At 36.8% G+C, this 14,955-nt stretch overlaps 1 protein-coding gene across 3 annotated transcripts in view; it reads left to right on the top strand.

Moving 5' to 3' along the window:
- The window catches only part of TMEM45A (transmembrane protein 45A), a 63,713-nt gene extending 48,966 nt beyond the window's left edge, over nt 1-14,747 (top strand). Inside the window, exons 3-5 of one of the 3 annotated variants that reach the window (XM_023527481.1) lie at nt 408-589; nt 9,422-9,567; nt 14,251-14,747. In XM_023527481.1, the coding sequence (XP_023383249.1) occupies nt 408-589; nt 9,422-9,567; nt 14,251-14,344 (422 nt within the window). In that variant the 3' untranslated portion in view covers nt 14,345-14,747. Of the gene's footprint in view, nt 1-407; nt 590-9,421; nt 9,568-11,161; nt 11,695-14,250 lie in introns of those variants that run through there. The other 2 variants (XM_023527467.1, XM_011354414.2) reach the window with 2 other exon arrangements.
- The last annotated feature ends 208 nt before the right edge of the window (nt 14,748-14,955 follow it).

The following is a 14,955-nucleotide window of genomic DNA, read 5'->3' as shown; positions in this document are numbered from 1 at the left end:
TCTAACTCCTGCTCCCTGCCCCCATCATGCTTATTATTGATCCTCCTTCATAGAAGCTGCTTTGAAATATAGTTGAAAATATCATGTTGTGTTAGATAATAGAGACTGAGGAAGGGAAAAAATGTTAGGTTTTAGAGATTCCATTCTAAAGGGGTAATGATGACTCCCAAAATGCGATTATTGTGAAAAGCAGTGGGTACTGGAGATTATGGACAAATGTGTGTATGTGTAAAATTCTGTGTGTGTATGGAGAGAGAGAGAGAGAGAGAGAGAGAGAGAGAGAGAGAGAGAGAGAGAGAGAGAGACAAAGAGAGAGAGAGAGAGGAAGAGAGAGAGGAAGAGGTTTCACTGAAAAAGACAAACTATGTTTTTCTAAGCCACTCCCCCTTAACCCCTGCTACCATTAGCTTTTATTTTCTACAACCATACTCATGGCCGGGAAATGCTGGACATCTTTGTGCATCAGTTGCTGGTCTTGGTCATCTTTTTGACGGGTGTTGTTGCCTTCATGGAGCTCTTCACACGCAGTATAACTGTGGAGCTTATGCGGACAAGCCTCATCCTGCTTCAGGCAAGCTGGTTCTGGCAGGTGAGTCGGGGCCTCCAGTTAATGTACCTGGTATCTCTACCTGTAACCATCTCTCTCTGTTTACTGGGGCATTTTACCTTAGAATCCCGGGACTTCTTTTTGATGTGCTGGCTGTGGTGAGAATATGGGCTCTTGAGAGGTGTTGTTTCTTCAAGTTGCCCAACGATCCTGGTAGGAGTGTTGACAGAGCAATGGGGAAGGGAGTGGGCTGTGTACATCTTCATCACACACCTGAATATCCACTGTGTAAGAACTCTGGGCTGGTAATTTCAGTTGGACGCAGTTTCTGATGCTAACGCCTAGTGGGTAATAAGCTCAAGAAATATGAAAGGCAGGAAATGGAGGAAACTATTATTGATTGAGAAACAACTATGTGCCAGCCCCTGTGCAGGACTTTTGCACACACATTGTTTCATTCCATCCTCACAATGACTTGGAAGTTAGGTATTAACATTCCCAATATTAATTGATAAGGAAGACCAAGTGAGACCAAGTTACTTTCCCACAATAATAGAAATAGAATCTAAACATGAGTTATCTGACCCCGAATCCCAGATTCTTTCTATTTTACTCTGTCTAATCCTCAGCCTTAGTGTGTTGTTGAAAAATTGTATTTCAATCAGTGAACACGTATTTTATAGAGAATGAGAAATCAAAATCCAATATCCATATATAGACCTAAAGAAAGTCTTGGGTGAAAGGTGAATGTGGTTTAATCAGGGAAGACTTCTTAAAAGAGATTTTCTATCGCCAGAGAGCAGAGATTTGGAATGATGAGGTTATTTCAGGGATTTGCATTTCACATGAAGAATGATAAGAAAGCTCTGGCAGGAGAGCGGGGAGAAATATCATGGTCAAAACAGGGGCTAGGAAAGATGTGATATTTAAGTATGTGATGGAGTAGAAAGGCTGTTGGAGCAGAGGCTAATAAGGAGGTGTTGGATTTAAGGGTTATTTAAAAAAATATATAGAAAAAATAACAACTATCCTATAATATGATAACATTGATAAGTAGTGAATTTAACCAGTTTATATTCAGAAGTTGTTTTGTTAGATTATTTATCATCTGCTGGGAACTTAAACAGAATGGAATGTAAAATACTATTATGCATTCTATATCTCCTGATTGACATGTTTTATCACATGCATGTGTTACCTATTCAAAAATAAAAATAAATTTTAAAAAACTTAACAGAGATAACTTCTGGTCAATATGATACAGTGAGTTTATGCTTCAGTTTATCTCCTCTGCTCCAAGCACATAATAATGACATAATATATAATAAATACCTATAAAATAAAAAAGAAATTAACTCATTTCTCATTTAGAAAAAAAAGTGCAGCTCGCTGCCAGTGTTAATTTTACATAAACCCACTCTTCGAGGCTGAAGCAAATCTGACTGGTTTTTAATATGAAAATAAAGTGTAAAAACTGTTCTTGGTTTTATTTCTAATCAGAACTTGTCTCCAATCCTAATGTAACAGAAATGTATACATAAATTGGATTCATCAAATGAATCTTTGGTTAACAACTGAGAACAATGTTAACATCACACATTGGAATGTTATGTTTTCTAGGATTTGACATTTTCAGCTATTGAGAATTACTGTATTTTTTAAATGGAAATACCACTACTAAAAACATAATGCTTAAATAGAATGATGTCATTTGTTTCCAAAGACTATTGATATACTAGAGCGATGTGAAAATAATAATAAAAGCAAGATATTTCATGGCAGACTTTGGGGGTAAGGTTAGGACTGTAATCTGCGAGTTATCTTGGGTTAAACGCTGCAGTTGCAAGTGCCGTCGATGAATATTCTCGGGGCAAATGGGAAATGAGTTAAAAGAAGAAAATAAAAAAATAAAAAATACCAGGCTGCAATTAAACAGTATAAACAAAAACAGGGCAAGCCCCCTCGTGGGTCAGACACAGGCTAGAATGGCACAGCAGGAGTAGAGCTGAGCTGCAGGTCTGTGGCTCCAGGTCTAGAGTAGACAGTGATGGTCAGTTGTTTGGTTCCAGTGGAACTAAAAGGAAATAAAAGAATTCCTCTTAAAGTGAGTGATGAAGCCAGGCTTTTGGATCTCTTTGTGTTGTTTGTATAGTTGATATTCCTAATTTCTTTTCATCCCATTGAGATCTCACTTTCTGATAGAGGTCTCTTGAAGTTTTATATTATAGTAATAGCTTTGTCATTTCTCCTTATTTTCAGTTTTTGCTTTAATGTTATGAAGCTGTATTCTTCTCTTTTTGTTGTTGTTGTTGTTGTTATGTGTGTGTGCTCATGTACTTTCAGTCTTTCCTGTTTATAAATAAATACACGTTAGGCTATAGATTTCCCTCTATGCACTACTATAGCTACCTTCCATAAGATTTGGTGTGTAGTAGTTCTCATTCTTGGGCAATTTTGAATATTATATTTTCCATGTGCTTTCTTCTTTAATGAGTTATTTAGGTATGTAATTTTAAGTTTCCACAAACTAAAAAGTTTTTTCCAAAAACTTTTTTCTTTTGATTATTCATTTCTATTTTAATTGCTTCGTAGTCAGAGAATGTGTTCTCTTTGAAATGGGCTCAGACTTCCTTTGGGACATAGCCCAATGTCAGTGGTAGCAAATGTTCCATGCACTTGAAAAGAAAGTATATTCTGTCTGCGCTGGGTTCACGATTCCACATATATTTACCAAGTTTGTTAAAGAGCAATAAAGAATTCAGAAAGTAAGAACAAAGGAGAAACAAAAAGAGTTGAAAAAAAAGAAGAACGAGCAGAATTAAACTAATTAGTTTTCCGTTTAAAGTTCATAATTAGTTAAGGATCTGAGGAAGAAAGCTGTGGCCTGTGATAACTGAGAGTCAGTTGGCTTAATGTTGCGCCTTTTGGCAGAGAAATAATGTTTGCATGTTTCCCCAAAAGGTTTCCTGAGGAAGAGCTATGAGACTGAGTCTTTGGGCACAAATCTGTGATTATTTAAAAATATTTTCCATCTATCAGTATGTCTAGACTAGTTTCTTTTTTTACCTGATGGCTAGACTAAATAACATCTGAATCCTTAAAGAAAAACGAACATTTAATACCAATGCAAACACACACACTGGCAGGAAATGAAAATTTAGCATAGTACTTCTTCTCACCATTAGATTCCTCTGAAACTGAAAAAAATGGAGACTTAGGCGAATTTATTGTGCTTCCATGTTTTGTTGTAATGTGTGGTATACAAATGCTTATGGCCAAAACTCTATCTTAACCTAATAATATTACATAGTGATTTGCTTTTCACTATATTTTTTTCTCTCTCTACTCCTCCATGTATGCTTAAACCAGTGCATGAAAAATGTATAGACAAATTAGAGAAAATGCACACCTTGACTCTTGGAACCATAAGTATAAAGATGTGAACTGAATGAGGCAAAGGCTGAGATTGGCTACTTTTTTATAACATATGTAAATGATTGGGTAGTAGGCAAACCTAGAGGGAATTCTCCTCCCAACCTGTAAAAATGCTTTCTTTTCTGAACCTCATACAACCATATGTGTTTTATCAAAAACCTAACCACGTCATGCAGTTTAAAAAAGAGAAAAATCCTTCAGGCCCATTCATCCTTGAGTCATGTTTTACCTGAGTCTCTGTGTGGGAGAATATTTCTAAAGCTCGCTTTTGCACTGTCATTTTTAGCTTCCTTCCATCATTGTTAGAGTTGTGGCATAGAGACAGGGACTGAAGAAGACACTCCTGCTGTGTTTGCTTCTCATTATTTAGGACAGGTGTTTCTGTTGCCTCTCTCACCTCCACCAATTCCCATAGAGACTCCTCCCATGACTAACTAACCAGATCTCTGAGCCCAAACCAAAAGGCAGTCTCGTTTTGCCTTTAAGAAAGAACATTTCATCCTAAAATGCAAAAAGATCCAACTAAGCAGTAGTGGTCTGAGATCTGATACTGTAGATCAAACACTCACTGAAATAAATGATTGGAGAATAAGATATAAAATACTAGGAAATTCAAACTAACTTATAGGAAATGGGCCTCTGGCTTGTTGCCTATTAGAGATGAAAATTATTTACATTTTAAATGTGGTACTAATGAAGCTGAAACTAGTCAAAAACAGATGTTCAGGAGTGGCATACAAGATATAGCAAGTAAAACACTTTTTTTTCCAGGCCTTTTTTCTTGCCGTTTTGTATTAGGAAGCAAATTAAAATAGCAGATAAAAGAATACAGGCTGATTTTTATATTTAAAGGATTTAATGATTTGTGGCATTTTCTAACCCTTTGTTTTTAGCTTTCCTAATTTACTTGACTAAAATGACTAAGGAATGTTACTACGGCTTTCAGTATAATCACGTCAGTTAACTCTGTTCATAGGATTTGCAGTAACTTTTGGTCAAATCTTTAGCTTTTAATATCAGGCATTGAAGGTCCCAAGGAGATAAGGAGTGAGAGGTGCTCAAATATCTCTTTATTTAGTGTACAACAGTAAAAATTTTGCCTGGTAGAATTGACTGTGACTAATGGAAGTGACTTAAGAGAGATTTTATTTTGAAAGCTCCCAAAACAAATCGTGACTGTGGCATGTTGTGAGAAGTCCATGGGCCTCCAGGTCAGGCAGACCTAGATCTGAATTCTAGTTCTACCATATTAATCACATGACAGTAGACTTGATAGTCTGTGCCTTTAGGTTTCCTTAACTATAAAATAGAAATAATATCACATGAGATTGTTGTGAGAATTAAACATTGCAACTTGAAAACACATGCTGCTCTAAGAGGGGTGATGTTAATTCCTTAGAAGAGGGTAAAGACAGCTTCCAGAAGAAGGTGAAGTTGTGTTGGGGCTTGAAAGATAGATGAGGGTAACCAGTGTGACCAGGCTTGAAGTTTAGGACAGGTGATACTCCTTTGCTTATTTTGGCCTTAACTCCTGTATTCATTTCCTAGGGCTTCAATAACGAAGTTCCATAAACTGGATGACTAAAACAATGGAAATGTATTCTTTCACTGTTCTGGAGGCCAAAAGTCTGAAAATCAAAGTGTCGGCAGGTTGTTTTTTTCTTGGGGGCCCAGAAGGAGAATCTGTCCCATGCCGCTCTCCTAGATGGTTGCCAGCAATCCTCGGCATTCCTTGGCTTGTGGCAGCGTAACCTCAACCTCTGACACCACAGTCACATCTCTGTGTTCACATGGGTTTTCTCTAAGAACACAAATCATTGGATTTAGGGTCAATTCTAATCCAGTGTGACTTCCTTTTAACTTGATGACATCTGCTAAGACCCTCTTTTCAAATAAGTTCACATTCACAGGGTACTGGAGCTTAGGACTGCAACATACCTTTTTGGAGGACACAATTTAACTCATAACTGCTAATTCTTACCTTTGGGAGGTAGAGCAAATCACTCCCCAAGAAAGGGTGCTTGAGTTCTAGAGATGGCATTGGGGGAACATTGGTGGAACTGACAGGTGAGACCTGGGGAGTGAGTTCATAGCTCATTATACTCACCCTTCCTAAAAGGCCCTTTCTTGACACAGAATTTTTCTGTCAGTTTCCATGAGTTGCTATGACAGGAGGGCATGAGAAGCAGATTCTCATGGTCCTGACACCCAAATTAAGTGTCTGGGTCCCTTGAAATGAGAGTTCACTACATAACTTTCGTTTCCTTCTTGTCATTTCTGAACAGCGATCACAGAGGATCTAGAATTTCTTGCTTTATTCCAGGGCCTTCAGGGAGCCAGGCTCTGGTCATTTTGGTCCCTGGAGTGAGTTTCCCAGCTGTATGGAAAAAAAGTATTGCAAAGCACTGACGAGTCCAAGCAGCAGGCAAATCAGCTGCTTGGGTGGCATTCTCCTCCTGCAGTTTCTAAATATTGCAGGCACAGATCTCTAACTTGGTGTCTGTTGTGTCTTTTGCCAGTGGTATTAACGCCTCATCTCTTTAGAATGTTGCGGTGTCCTAGTGCAGAGGCCTCACCCTTGGTGGGTGAGGCACAGCAGCAATGATGCAAATGTCTTTCCAACTCTTTGGAGATGAAGAAACAGATTATGTGTTACTTACTGTTCTCAACTCTAAAATAGAGACATGTGTATTCTGGGATCTCCTGGATGCAGAGAAAGGCAGAAAGAAGTTATAGAGTGCCTTGCTAATTTCAAATTATGTGATATTTTGGAAACAGTTGTTTCTAACATTGGTTGGTAAATAAAATGCATAGCACCAGCACAAAAATAGAAAACTTCTGTCTGCCTTGCTTCACTTGATCAGGCAAGAAACCTGAATAATGACCAAAATGGAGAGTCCATTCATCCATCCATCCATCCATCCATCCATCCATCTATCCATCCATCCATCCATCCATCCATCTATCCATCCGTCTTATTTTTTATTGGGGTAAAATTCACATGGAATTAACTATTTTTAAAATGCGAAGTTTAGTGGCATTTAGTACATTCACAATGTTGTGCAACTGTCATCTCTATTTAGTTCTAAAACATTTTCATTACCCTCCCATCCCCCCCAAAAACCCTTGACTCTTTAAGCAGCCACATCTCCTTTCCCTCTCCTCTTAGACCCTGGTAACCATTAATATGCTTTCTGTCTCTATGGGATTACCTATTTTGGATAGTTCACATAAACAGAATCAGACAATATATGAATTTTTATGTCTTTAACATAATCTTTTCAAGATTCATCCATGTTGTATCATGTATTAGTACATCATTACTTTTTATGGCTAAATATAGTCAATTGTACGGATATACCACACTTTGCTTATTCATTATCAGTTGATGGACATTTGGGTTGTTTCCAACTTTTGGCTATCATGAATAATGCTGCTGTGAACATTTATGTACAAGTTTTTGTTCAAATAGCTGTTTTCAGTTATTTTGGGTATACACCTAGGAATGGAATTGTCAGGTCATGTGATAATTCTACGTTTAACTTTTTGAGATACTGTCAAATTGTTTACCATAGTGGCTGTACTACTTTACATTCCCACCAGCAACGTACAAAAATTATAATTTCTCTATATCCTTGCCAACATTTGTTATTTTTATTTATCATTAGGATTACCATCCTAGTGGGTATAAAGTGCTATCTCATTGTAGTTTTGATTTGTGTTTCTCTCATAACTAATGATATTCATCGGCTTTTGATGAATTTATCGACCATTTGTATACCTTTTTTGAGGAAATGTCTCTTCAACTCCTTTAAAAAAATATTTTTCGTCTTTTGCTGTTGAGTTTTAGGAGTTTTTAAAAATATATTATAGATATTAATTCCTTATCAGTCCTATGGTTTACAAATAATTTCTTCCATGCCATGGGTCATCTTTTCATTTTCTTGATGGTGTCCTTTGATGCACAAGAGTTTTTAATTTTGATGAAGTCAAATTTATCTATTTTTGCTTTGGTTGATTGTGCTTTTGATGTTATATCTAAGAAAATATTACCAAATCCCAGGCCATGAGTTGTTTTATTTTAAGAGCTTCATAGTTTTAGTTTTTATTTTTATGTCTTTGATCTATTTTGAGTTAATTTTTGTATATAGTGTATGGTAAGTGTCCAAATTCATTCTTTTGCATTTGCATATCCAGTCATCCCAGCACCATTTGTTGAAGAGGCTATTATTTCCCTATTATATAGCCTTGGCACTCTTGTCAAACCAACTTACTATAGATATGTGGGCTTATTTATGGACTGTCAGTTCTATTTTATTGATTTGTATGTCTATAATTATGTCAATATTATACTGTTTTGACACCTGTAGTTTTGCAGTAAGTTTTGAAATTAGCAAGTATAAGTCTTACAACTTTGTTTTTCTCTTACAAGGTTGTTTTGGCTATTCTGAGTCCCTTGTAATTCCATATGAATTTTAGGATCAGCTTTCCATTGCTGCAAAAAGGCCACTGGGATTTTGATAGGGATTGCATTGAATCTGTAAATTGCCTTGCGTGTTATTGCCATATTAACAATATTAAATCTTCCAGTCTATGAATATGTGATAACTCAATTTATATATATCTTTTTTGATTTCACAATGTTTTATAGTTTTGAATAATAAATAAATAAATAATAAATTTATTCCTAAATATTTATTCTTATCAATGCTATTATGAGTGGAATTGTTTTCTTAATTTAATTTTGGGGTTGTTTATTGCACGTATATGAAAATACAACCGACTTTTATGTGTTGATTTTGTATCCTGAAAGAATGCTGAATTCATTTATTAGCAATTTTTTTTTTTTATGGATTCTTTAGGATTTCCTATATACAAGATCATATCATCTGTGAATATAGTTTTACTTCTTCCTTTTCAATCTGGATACCCTTTATTTATTTTTTCTTGACTGATTGCTCTGACTAGAATTACTAGTACAATGTTGAATAGAAGTGGTGAAATCAGACACCCTTGCTTTATCTTAATTTTAGGGGAAGAGCTTTCAGTCTTTTACAATTGAGCATAATATTAGCTATAGGCATTTATTTATTTTAAAAACCTCTTGTGCTCTAATATTGAAGTAATTGAGTTAGACTGCACAACTTAGAAACCTAGCTCATTCTCCGAAAGTCCACCAATCTCCAGAGAGATTACTATTCACATTTTAAAATTGATTTTTTAAATGTCCTTAAATTTTTTTTTGCAAAAATATGACCTACTAGATACCATCTATATTACTAAAACAGGAAGTAAAACCTAATGTCTTATCTGTAGCATCTCAGATAATGGGAGTTATCTTAATTACTATTAATCTTGGAAACAAGCATTTTGAAATGCATCATCTCTGGGGATGTGGCTGGTTATTTTAATATGTGCTTTTTTTTTTTTAAATTGCAGATTGGTTTTGTCCTTTATCCCCCCAGTGGAGGTCCTGCATGGGATCCAATGGATCATAACAACATTATGTTTCTCAGCATATGCATTTGTTGGCATTACGCATTAACCTTTGTTATTATTGGAGTGATTTATGCCTTTGTTACCTGGTAAGTTAGTGATTTTTGTTCATAGAAATTCTATTCCTTGGTATATGATCAATAAGACTTGATAGTATTAAACTTAAAATTCAAAGGGGGATTTTATTCCTTAGCATTCCACAAGACAGAGTAATATAGCAGAAAATTATCTGCAAACACAGAAATTCCCAATCAAAAAGAACAAGTGCTGGTTTAAAGTTAGAATAAGCTCAACAGTATCTTTGCTGTGCCTCTGACCTGTGCATCACCCTTCAACACACTCTTCTGTGCCTCCATTTCTTTGCATCTGCTGTTTCCTTTTCTGAATGGTCCTACCCACACCTGCAGTGCGAGAGCCCTCTGTTTGCCCACATGTGCACCAATTATAGCACTTGCGCAGCTTGGTGTCATTTTTTGACCAACATAATGCCTCTCATTAAATTTGAGTATCTGATTAATTTGCCATTTACTCAAATATTTCTGAAAGTAAGATTCTGTTGAATACATGTTTGAATACATCCCGATACAATGTTTCGTGATGAGTGAGGAGCAATATAGCCAGTTGATAAGAACACATGTTCCTAGCTCTGCTATTATCAGCTGTATGACTTTGGGCAAATTATTTAACCACGTTAAGTCTCAGTTTTGTTGTTTGTAAAATGGGGATAATAATAGTACCTAATTAAGATCATGTATTTAAACTGCTTAGGCCATAAGAAGAGTTCAATGAAAGGTATTCTTGTACTTGTTCTTTTTGTTATTCTTCTTATTCTTTTTCTTACCCTTCTGTATCAAAAATGCATAAGTATCAACCCTTTGGAGAGAGACAGACAATTTAAATACAATATAATAAGTGGAAATAGTAGAAGAGCAAAGCACTGTTGGAGCTCAGAGGAAGCCTCCTCACAACTGAGAAATAATCTGCAGTTTGAAGGATGAGTAGGACTAGAAAGGAGTGAACATGGTTCCTCTCTCTCAGGTAGCTAATGCCAAAACACAGCTGACCTGGCCGATCCCAGCTACTAGGCATGCAGACTCCTACACATAATCCTTCAGATCTTAGCACTTATCAAAATGTTCCTTATCTTCAATCTTCATTATGGTAGCCATGAGCTACGTGTGGTTATTGAGGACTTGAGATGTTCCTAGTGCCACATTAATTTTAATTAATTTAAATATCTGTATATTCATAGAGATTACCATAGTGGACAATGTACAACCACAAGATTCTCTAGATTCCTAAAATGCAGTCACTACTTCTAGGCACAGTGGGGTCTCAGCCTCTGCCCAAACTAGCTTTTTACTCTTTAGGCTTGAGCCCAGGTCACCTCTCTTGCTCTGTGCTCCTTTAAGCTTCACTGCTGAAGCAGCTTTGGTGCTGGTTCTGAGTGAGGAAATTAAGGGAATGGCTTCCAGTGTCTCTGCTAGGCTTCGAGTCAGCCCACTTTGATCTGCAGTTGTCTCTTTCTAGAGGTCTAAGTGCTTTGAGTGCTGGGAAATTCTACCTTCTCATTGACTGATTTCCATTAGTCCTATTCCATTCTACGAAAGCATGTGCATGAGCTGGTTGTTAAGGCTGGCTCTGCTGTCGAGTGAAACCTGGCTTCTTCCTCTGTTGTTCTAGGCTGACATCTGGGCCTCATCTCCTTAGAGGCTGGGCAGCCTCCAAGACCAATGCCAGCATTCAGGGATCCTCTCTACCGCATGTCAGCTCCCTTCCAGAGTCAACAGAAGACTATTGTCTTTTCCTGTTTCAAAAAACTTCAGACTCCTAATGAATCTCTTATCTGCTAACAGTTCTCTAGAAACCAGAAACTCTGTTTATTTTTTCAATCTCTGCCCTGCCCCTTTGATGTTTTGACCGTGTAGTTCCCTCTACCTGGCATATCCAAATTACACGCCCATCTCTTCTATGAAAATGTTGGTGATTATTTTAGCCCTGGCTCATCTCCCTTCATGAGTTTTTATAGCACTTTTGTCTACCACACCTTTTAACAATTGTGAGCTATCTCGTGATGTTTGCTATTAGTCCATGTTAATGTTATCTGTTAGCTAGATTGTGTTGCCTTGAAGAAAAGACACCTTTTCATATTTCTCACAGCTCTTGGCGTACTGCCAAGTAGTAAGTACTCAATAAACAGTCGCTGTTTTAATAGATCTGTTTCAAAGTTACTTGACTATAGTCTTCATTTGTTTGGAAATCATGTTTTATATGCTTTCCCATTTTTGTTCTCTTGAAAATATAAAACCTGGAGCTCACGTTCTGACATAGTTTGACATGAACTTAAGCAATGGCTTTAAAATATCATTAAGATTCAGTACTGACTTTCAGTGAAGTCACATGGCAGGGTAATTCAGTCCTGTTATCACAAGGAGCTTTGAAAATGCCTTTGTCAGAGTTTGACTGTGGAGTGGTTTATGACTCAGTGATAGACGATGGATTTTCAGGACATTATATCAGAATTTGTTTGACATATCACAAAGATCACTATGGAAACAAAATGGAGTTATGGAACCACTGCCCCCCAAATCTCTGAAAAATGAAGCTGTACTCTCAGTTTTCCAGAATAATGGTTCAAAAATTGTCTCATCCAGTCCCATGCCTGCGGTCTTGATTATGACAGCTTGTAAGAGGGACCTATTTGGAATTCTTATGTGTTTCACTGTATTTTATATTAAAATATCTCTGTTGCACAAAACTATTTCGAAAGCTTCTATGTATAGAAAAATATTGCCCATTTTCAGGTTGGCTTTCCAAGCAATGATTTATGTGAGCCATTTTGAAGAACGAAAGAGAGATGACCAAATAAATTCCAGGTATATGATATTTTGCCTTCTGGAAGTTTGATTTCCAGATAGACTTCTGGAAGTATACCCAGAGTCTCTGCTCTGTTCTTTCTCATAATAATTGAGGAGAACACATGGGAACAAACGCCCAGTTATGCCCTGATCTTCTTTCCCTGGACGTGTGTCATTCCAGGAACTAGCAATTATTTGCACTTCCTCTTATTACTCCATCCCTCAATCTGACCCCAGTGGCCATTCGTGCATATGCCAATACCTAGAGCTACAGGGTGCAGATAAAGCCTGTTTAAGGTGTCTGAACATCCCTCACCCTGGTAGCTTATAGCAATAGCAGGTACAATCCAGAGAGCAGGAATGGGAAACAGAATGAATCACTAGGGTGTGTCAACCATTCATTTGTAATAAGTAGCCATGTCTTTGTTTTATTTCCCATGAGAGTTATCAGGAATGAATCTAATGAATGAATTAGATAATTAATCCATTTCATTTAGCATATATTGAAGTTGTACAATGTGGAAATAACTGTATGGGTTTAAAAAATGACACAAACACTGTCCTGGACTTTAACTTGTTTACGACTATTAGCCTTTCATGAGAACAATGCCTTGAAGAGTTGAGGACACTGGAAGCAACAGCAATAGTCAATTAATAATCAAGACAAATGATTTTGAGTAGTTTCCCTTGGCTCTTGATGAGTCAACAGACGTTACTAAATGCTGCTCAGCTGTTGTTATGTATTGACAGTTAATGCTGAGTTGGAAGTCACTGAAGAATTCCGCATTATTTATGAATCAGTGATTGAACTCCTGGCAGATTGCTCCAAAGGCCATTGATTCACCAAATGTGTGTCGAGCCACTATTATGTACCAGACATTGTTCTAGGATCTGGCTGGGTTTAGGGCAGTAAATAAGATGAGGTCTCAGCTCTTACAAGGCTTATATTCTAGTGGGATCCAGAGCACAAGTAAAATCATTGATGATGATAGGGGAGGGCCAGAACTTCACCGGAAGAAGAAAGGCAGAAAATAGGGTGAAGTTGCAGATAAACTGGTGACGTTTTTTATATAATGAGAATTATTTTGATGATCTGATTTATCATGTTTGTTTCCATATTCACACATATTTCTGAAAGTTAAATATGTTTTATTGATATAGTCACAGTGCAATGTCTTTACAAATAATCGTGCACAGAAAAAGGTTTTCCTTGTTCTTATTACATCAGAGAAGGGGAGAACATGCTGAGTTTCTGTCACTAAAAAAGCTTCACATCTTCCAATAACAAAAATTATAATTGCTGCTTCCCCTAATCCTACAGATTCTCTTAATATAGGAAGACAGTCACAAGGGTGGAGGTGCACTTCTTCTAACTTCTTAATTCATTATGGACCATCCCATGCAGTTGAGCAGCCTGTGGCCTGCACTAAAGCATCCCTCTGAAGGTGCGAGTAGGGACCACAATACATCCCAGACTTGACATGGGGCTTGACATGGGGAAGGAGATGCCTTTATGCAATTCTTTTTAGGAGAGGGCTCCTACTAGTAATACTCAGCTAGGTGTAGACTTGCAGAAGCTCAGCTGAGCTTGGTTTCATCTGGGCTTCCTACAGTCCAGAGATTCTCTTGTTCATTTTAGAAGTGATAAAAGTTATAGAGAATAAGGCATCTCCTGATACCTAATTAAATAATTGTGTTATGCATTCAAAAGCTATATTTTATCTGTTTACTTACACCCTGCTTTAATCCACAAAAAAATTTCAGGTAGGTCCAAAGCCAAACAAAAGTGATTTTCTTTTTTGGGGTGCCGCTCCCATTTGCACAAATGATTTGGAGTTTGTTGTATTGTAATACATATTGCTCTGGGTTTTTATATTAAACACCATAATGTGAGGTGCCTTTCATTCTCCTCAGGTTGGTTCAATCTCGACTAAACAGGTTCTGCCCCTCAGAAATTGGACTCCTGAAAAATGCTGAACGAGAACAAGAATCAGAAGAAGAGATGTAATTTTGATGGACATCTAGTCTTTCTGGATGAACTTTTTCTTTTTCTCTCTCTCTCTCTCTTTTTTTTTTTTTTGCATTGTTTTTGTTCATGGTTTTATTTCTTTACCTTTTGTTTGGAGAACAACTGGCTGAGGATTATTCTTGGTGTACTGTTTGTATTTCCAATTTTGTAAAAGTATTTGAATTTAAATTTTTTACTTTTAAGTTTGAAAATATTTTAGATGGTAGGCTCATTTTGCACATCAGTCTTGGTATTCAGGGCCTGGCGTGACTCTTTCCAGGTCATCAAATGAAATATGGAACAACTTTTCCTTTGCCCAGAAATTGACCCAACTTCTCTTAGCCTCTCAGATCAATTAACGTACTCAAATAAAATAAAATGACTTCGACTGAGTGTATTTCAATATGTAGTTATGCTCTCATATTGTCAAACACAACACTTGTACCAATCGGGCTGACCTGTTCTCTGTTTTCCAAAATATGTTTATTTTCATTAACATATCAATGTCGTATTAACCTCCCTTCCCTCCTCCTCGAAGTTTAACTTCCAGAGATTCTTCAAAGCCTAGTTAAAAATTTTTATTTTCTACTGCTTCACACCACAGTATTCGA

Source organism: Pteropus vampyrus, unplaced genomic scaffold (assembly GCF_000151845.1).
Source record: "Pteropus vampyrus isolate Shadow unplaced genomic scaffold, Pvam_2.0 Scaffold1, whole genome shotgun sequence".
NCBI lineage: Eukaryota > Metazoa > Chordata > Mammalia > Chiroptera > Pteropodidae > Pteropus > Pteropus vampyrus.
This window is presented reverse-complemented; position numbering and strand designations above follow the sequence as displayed.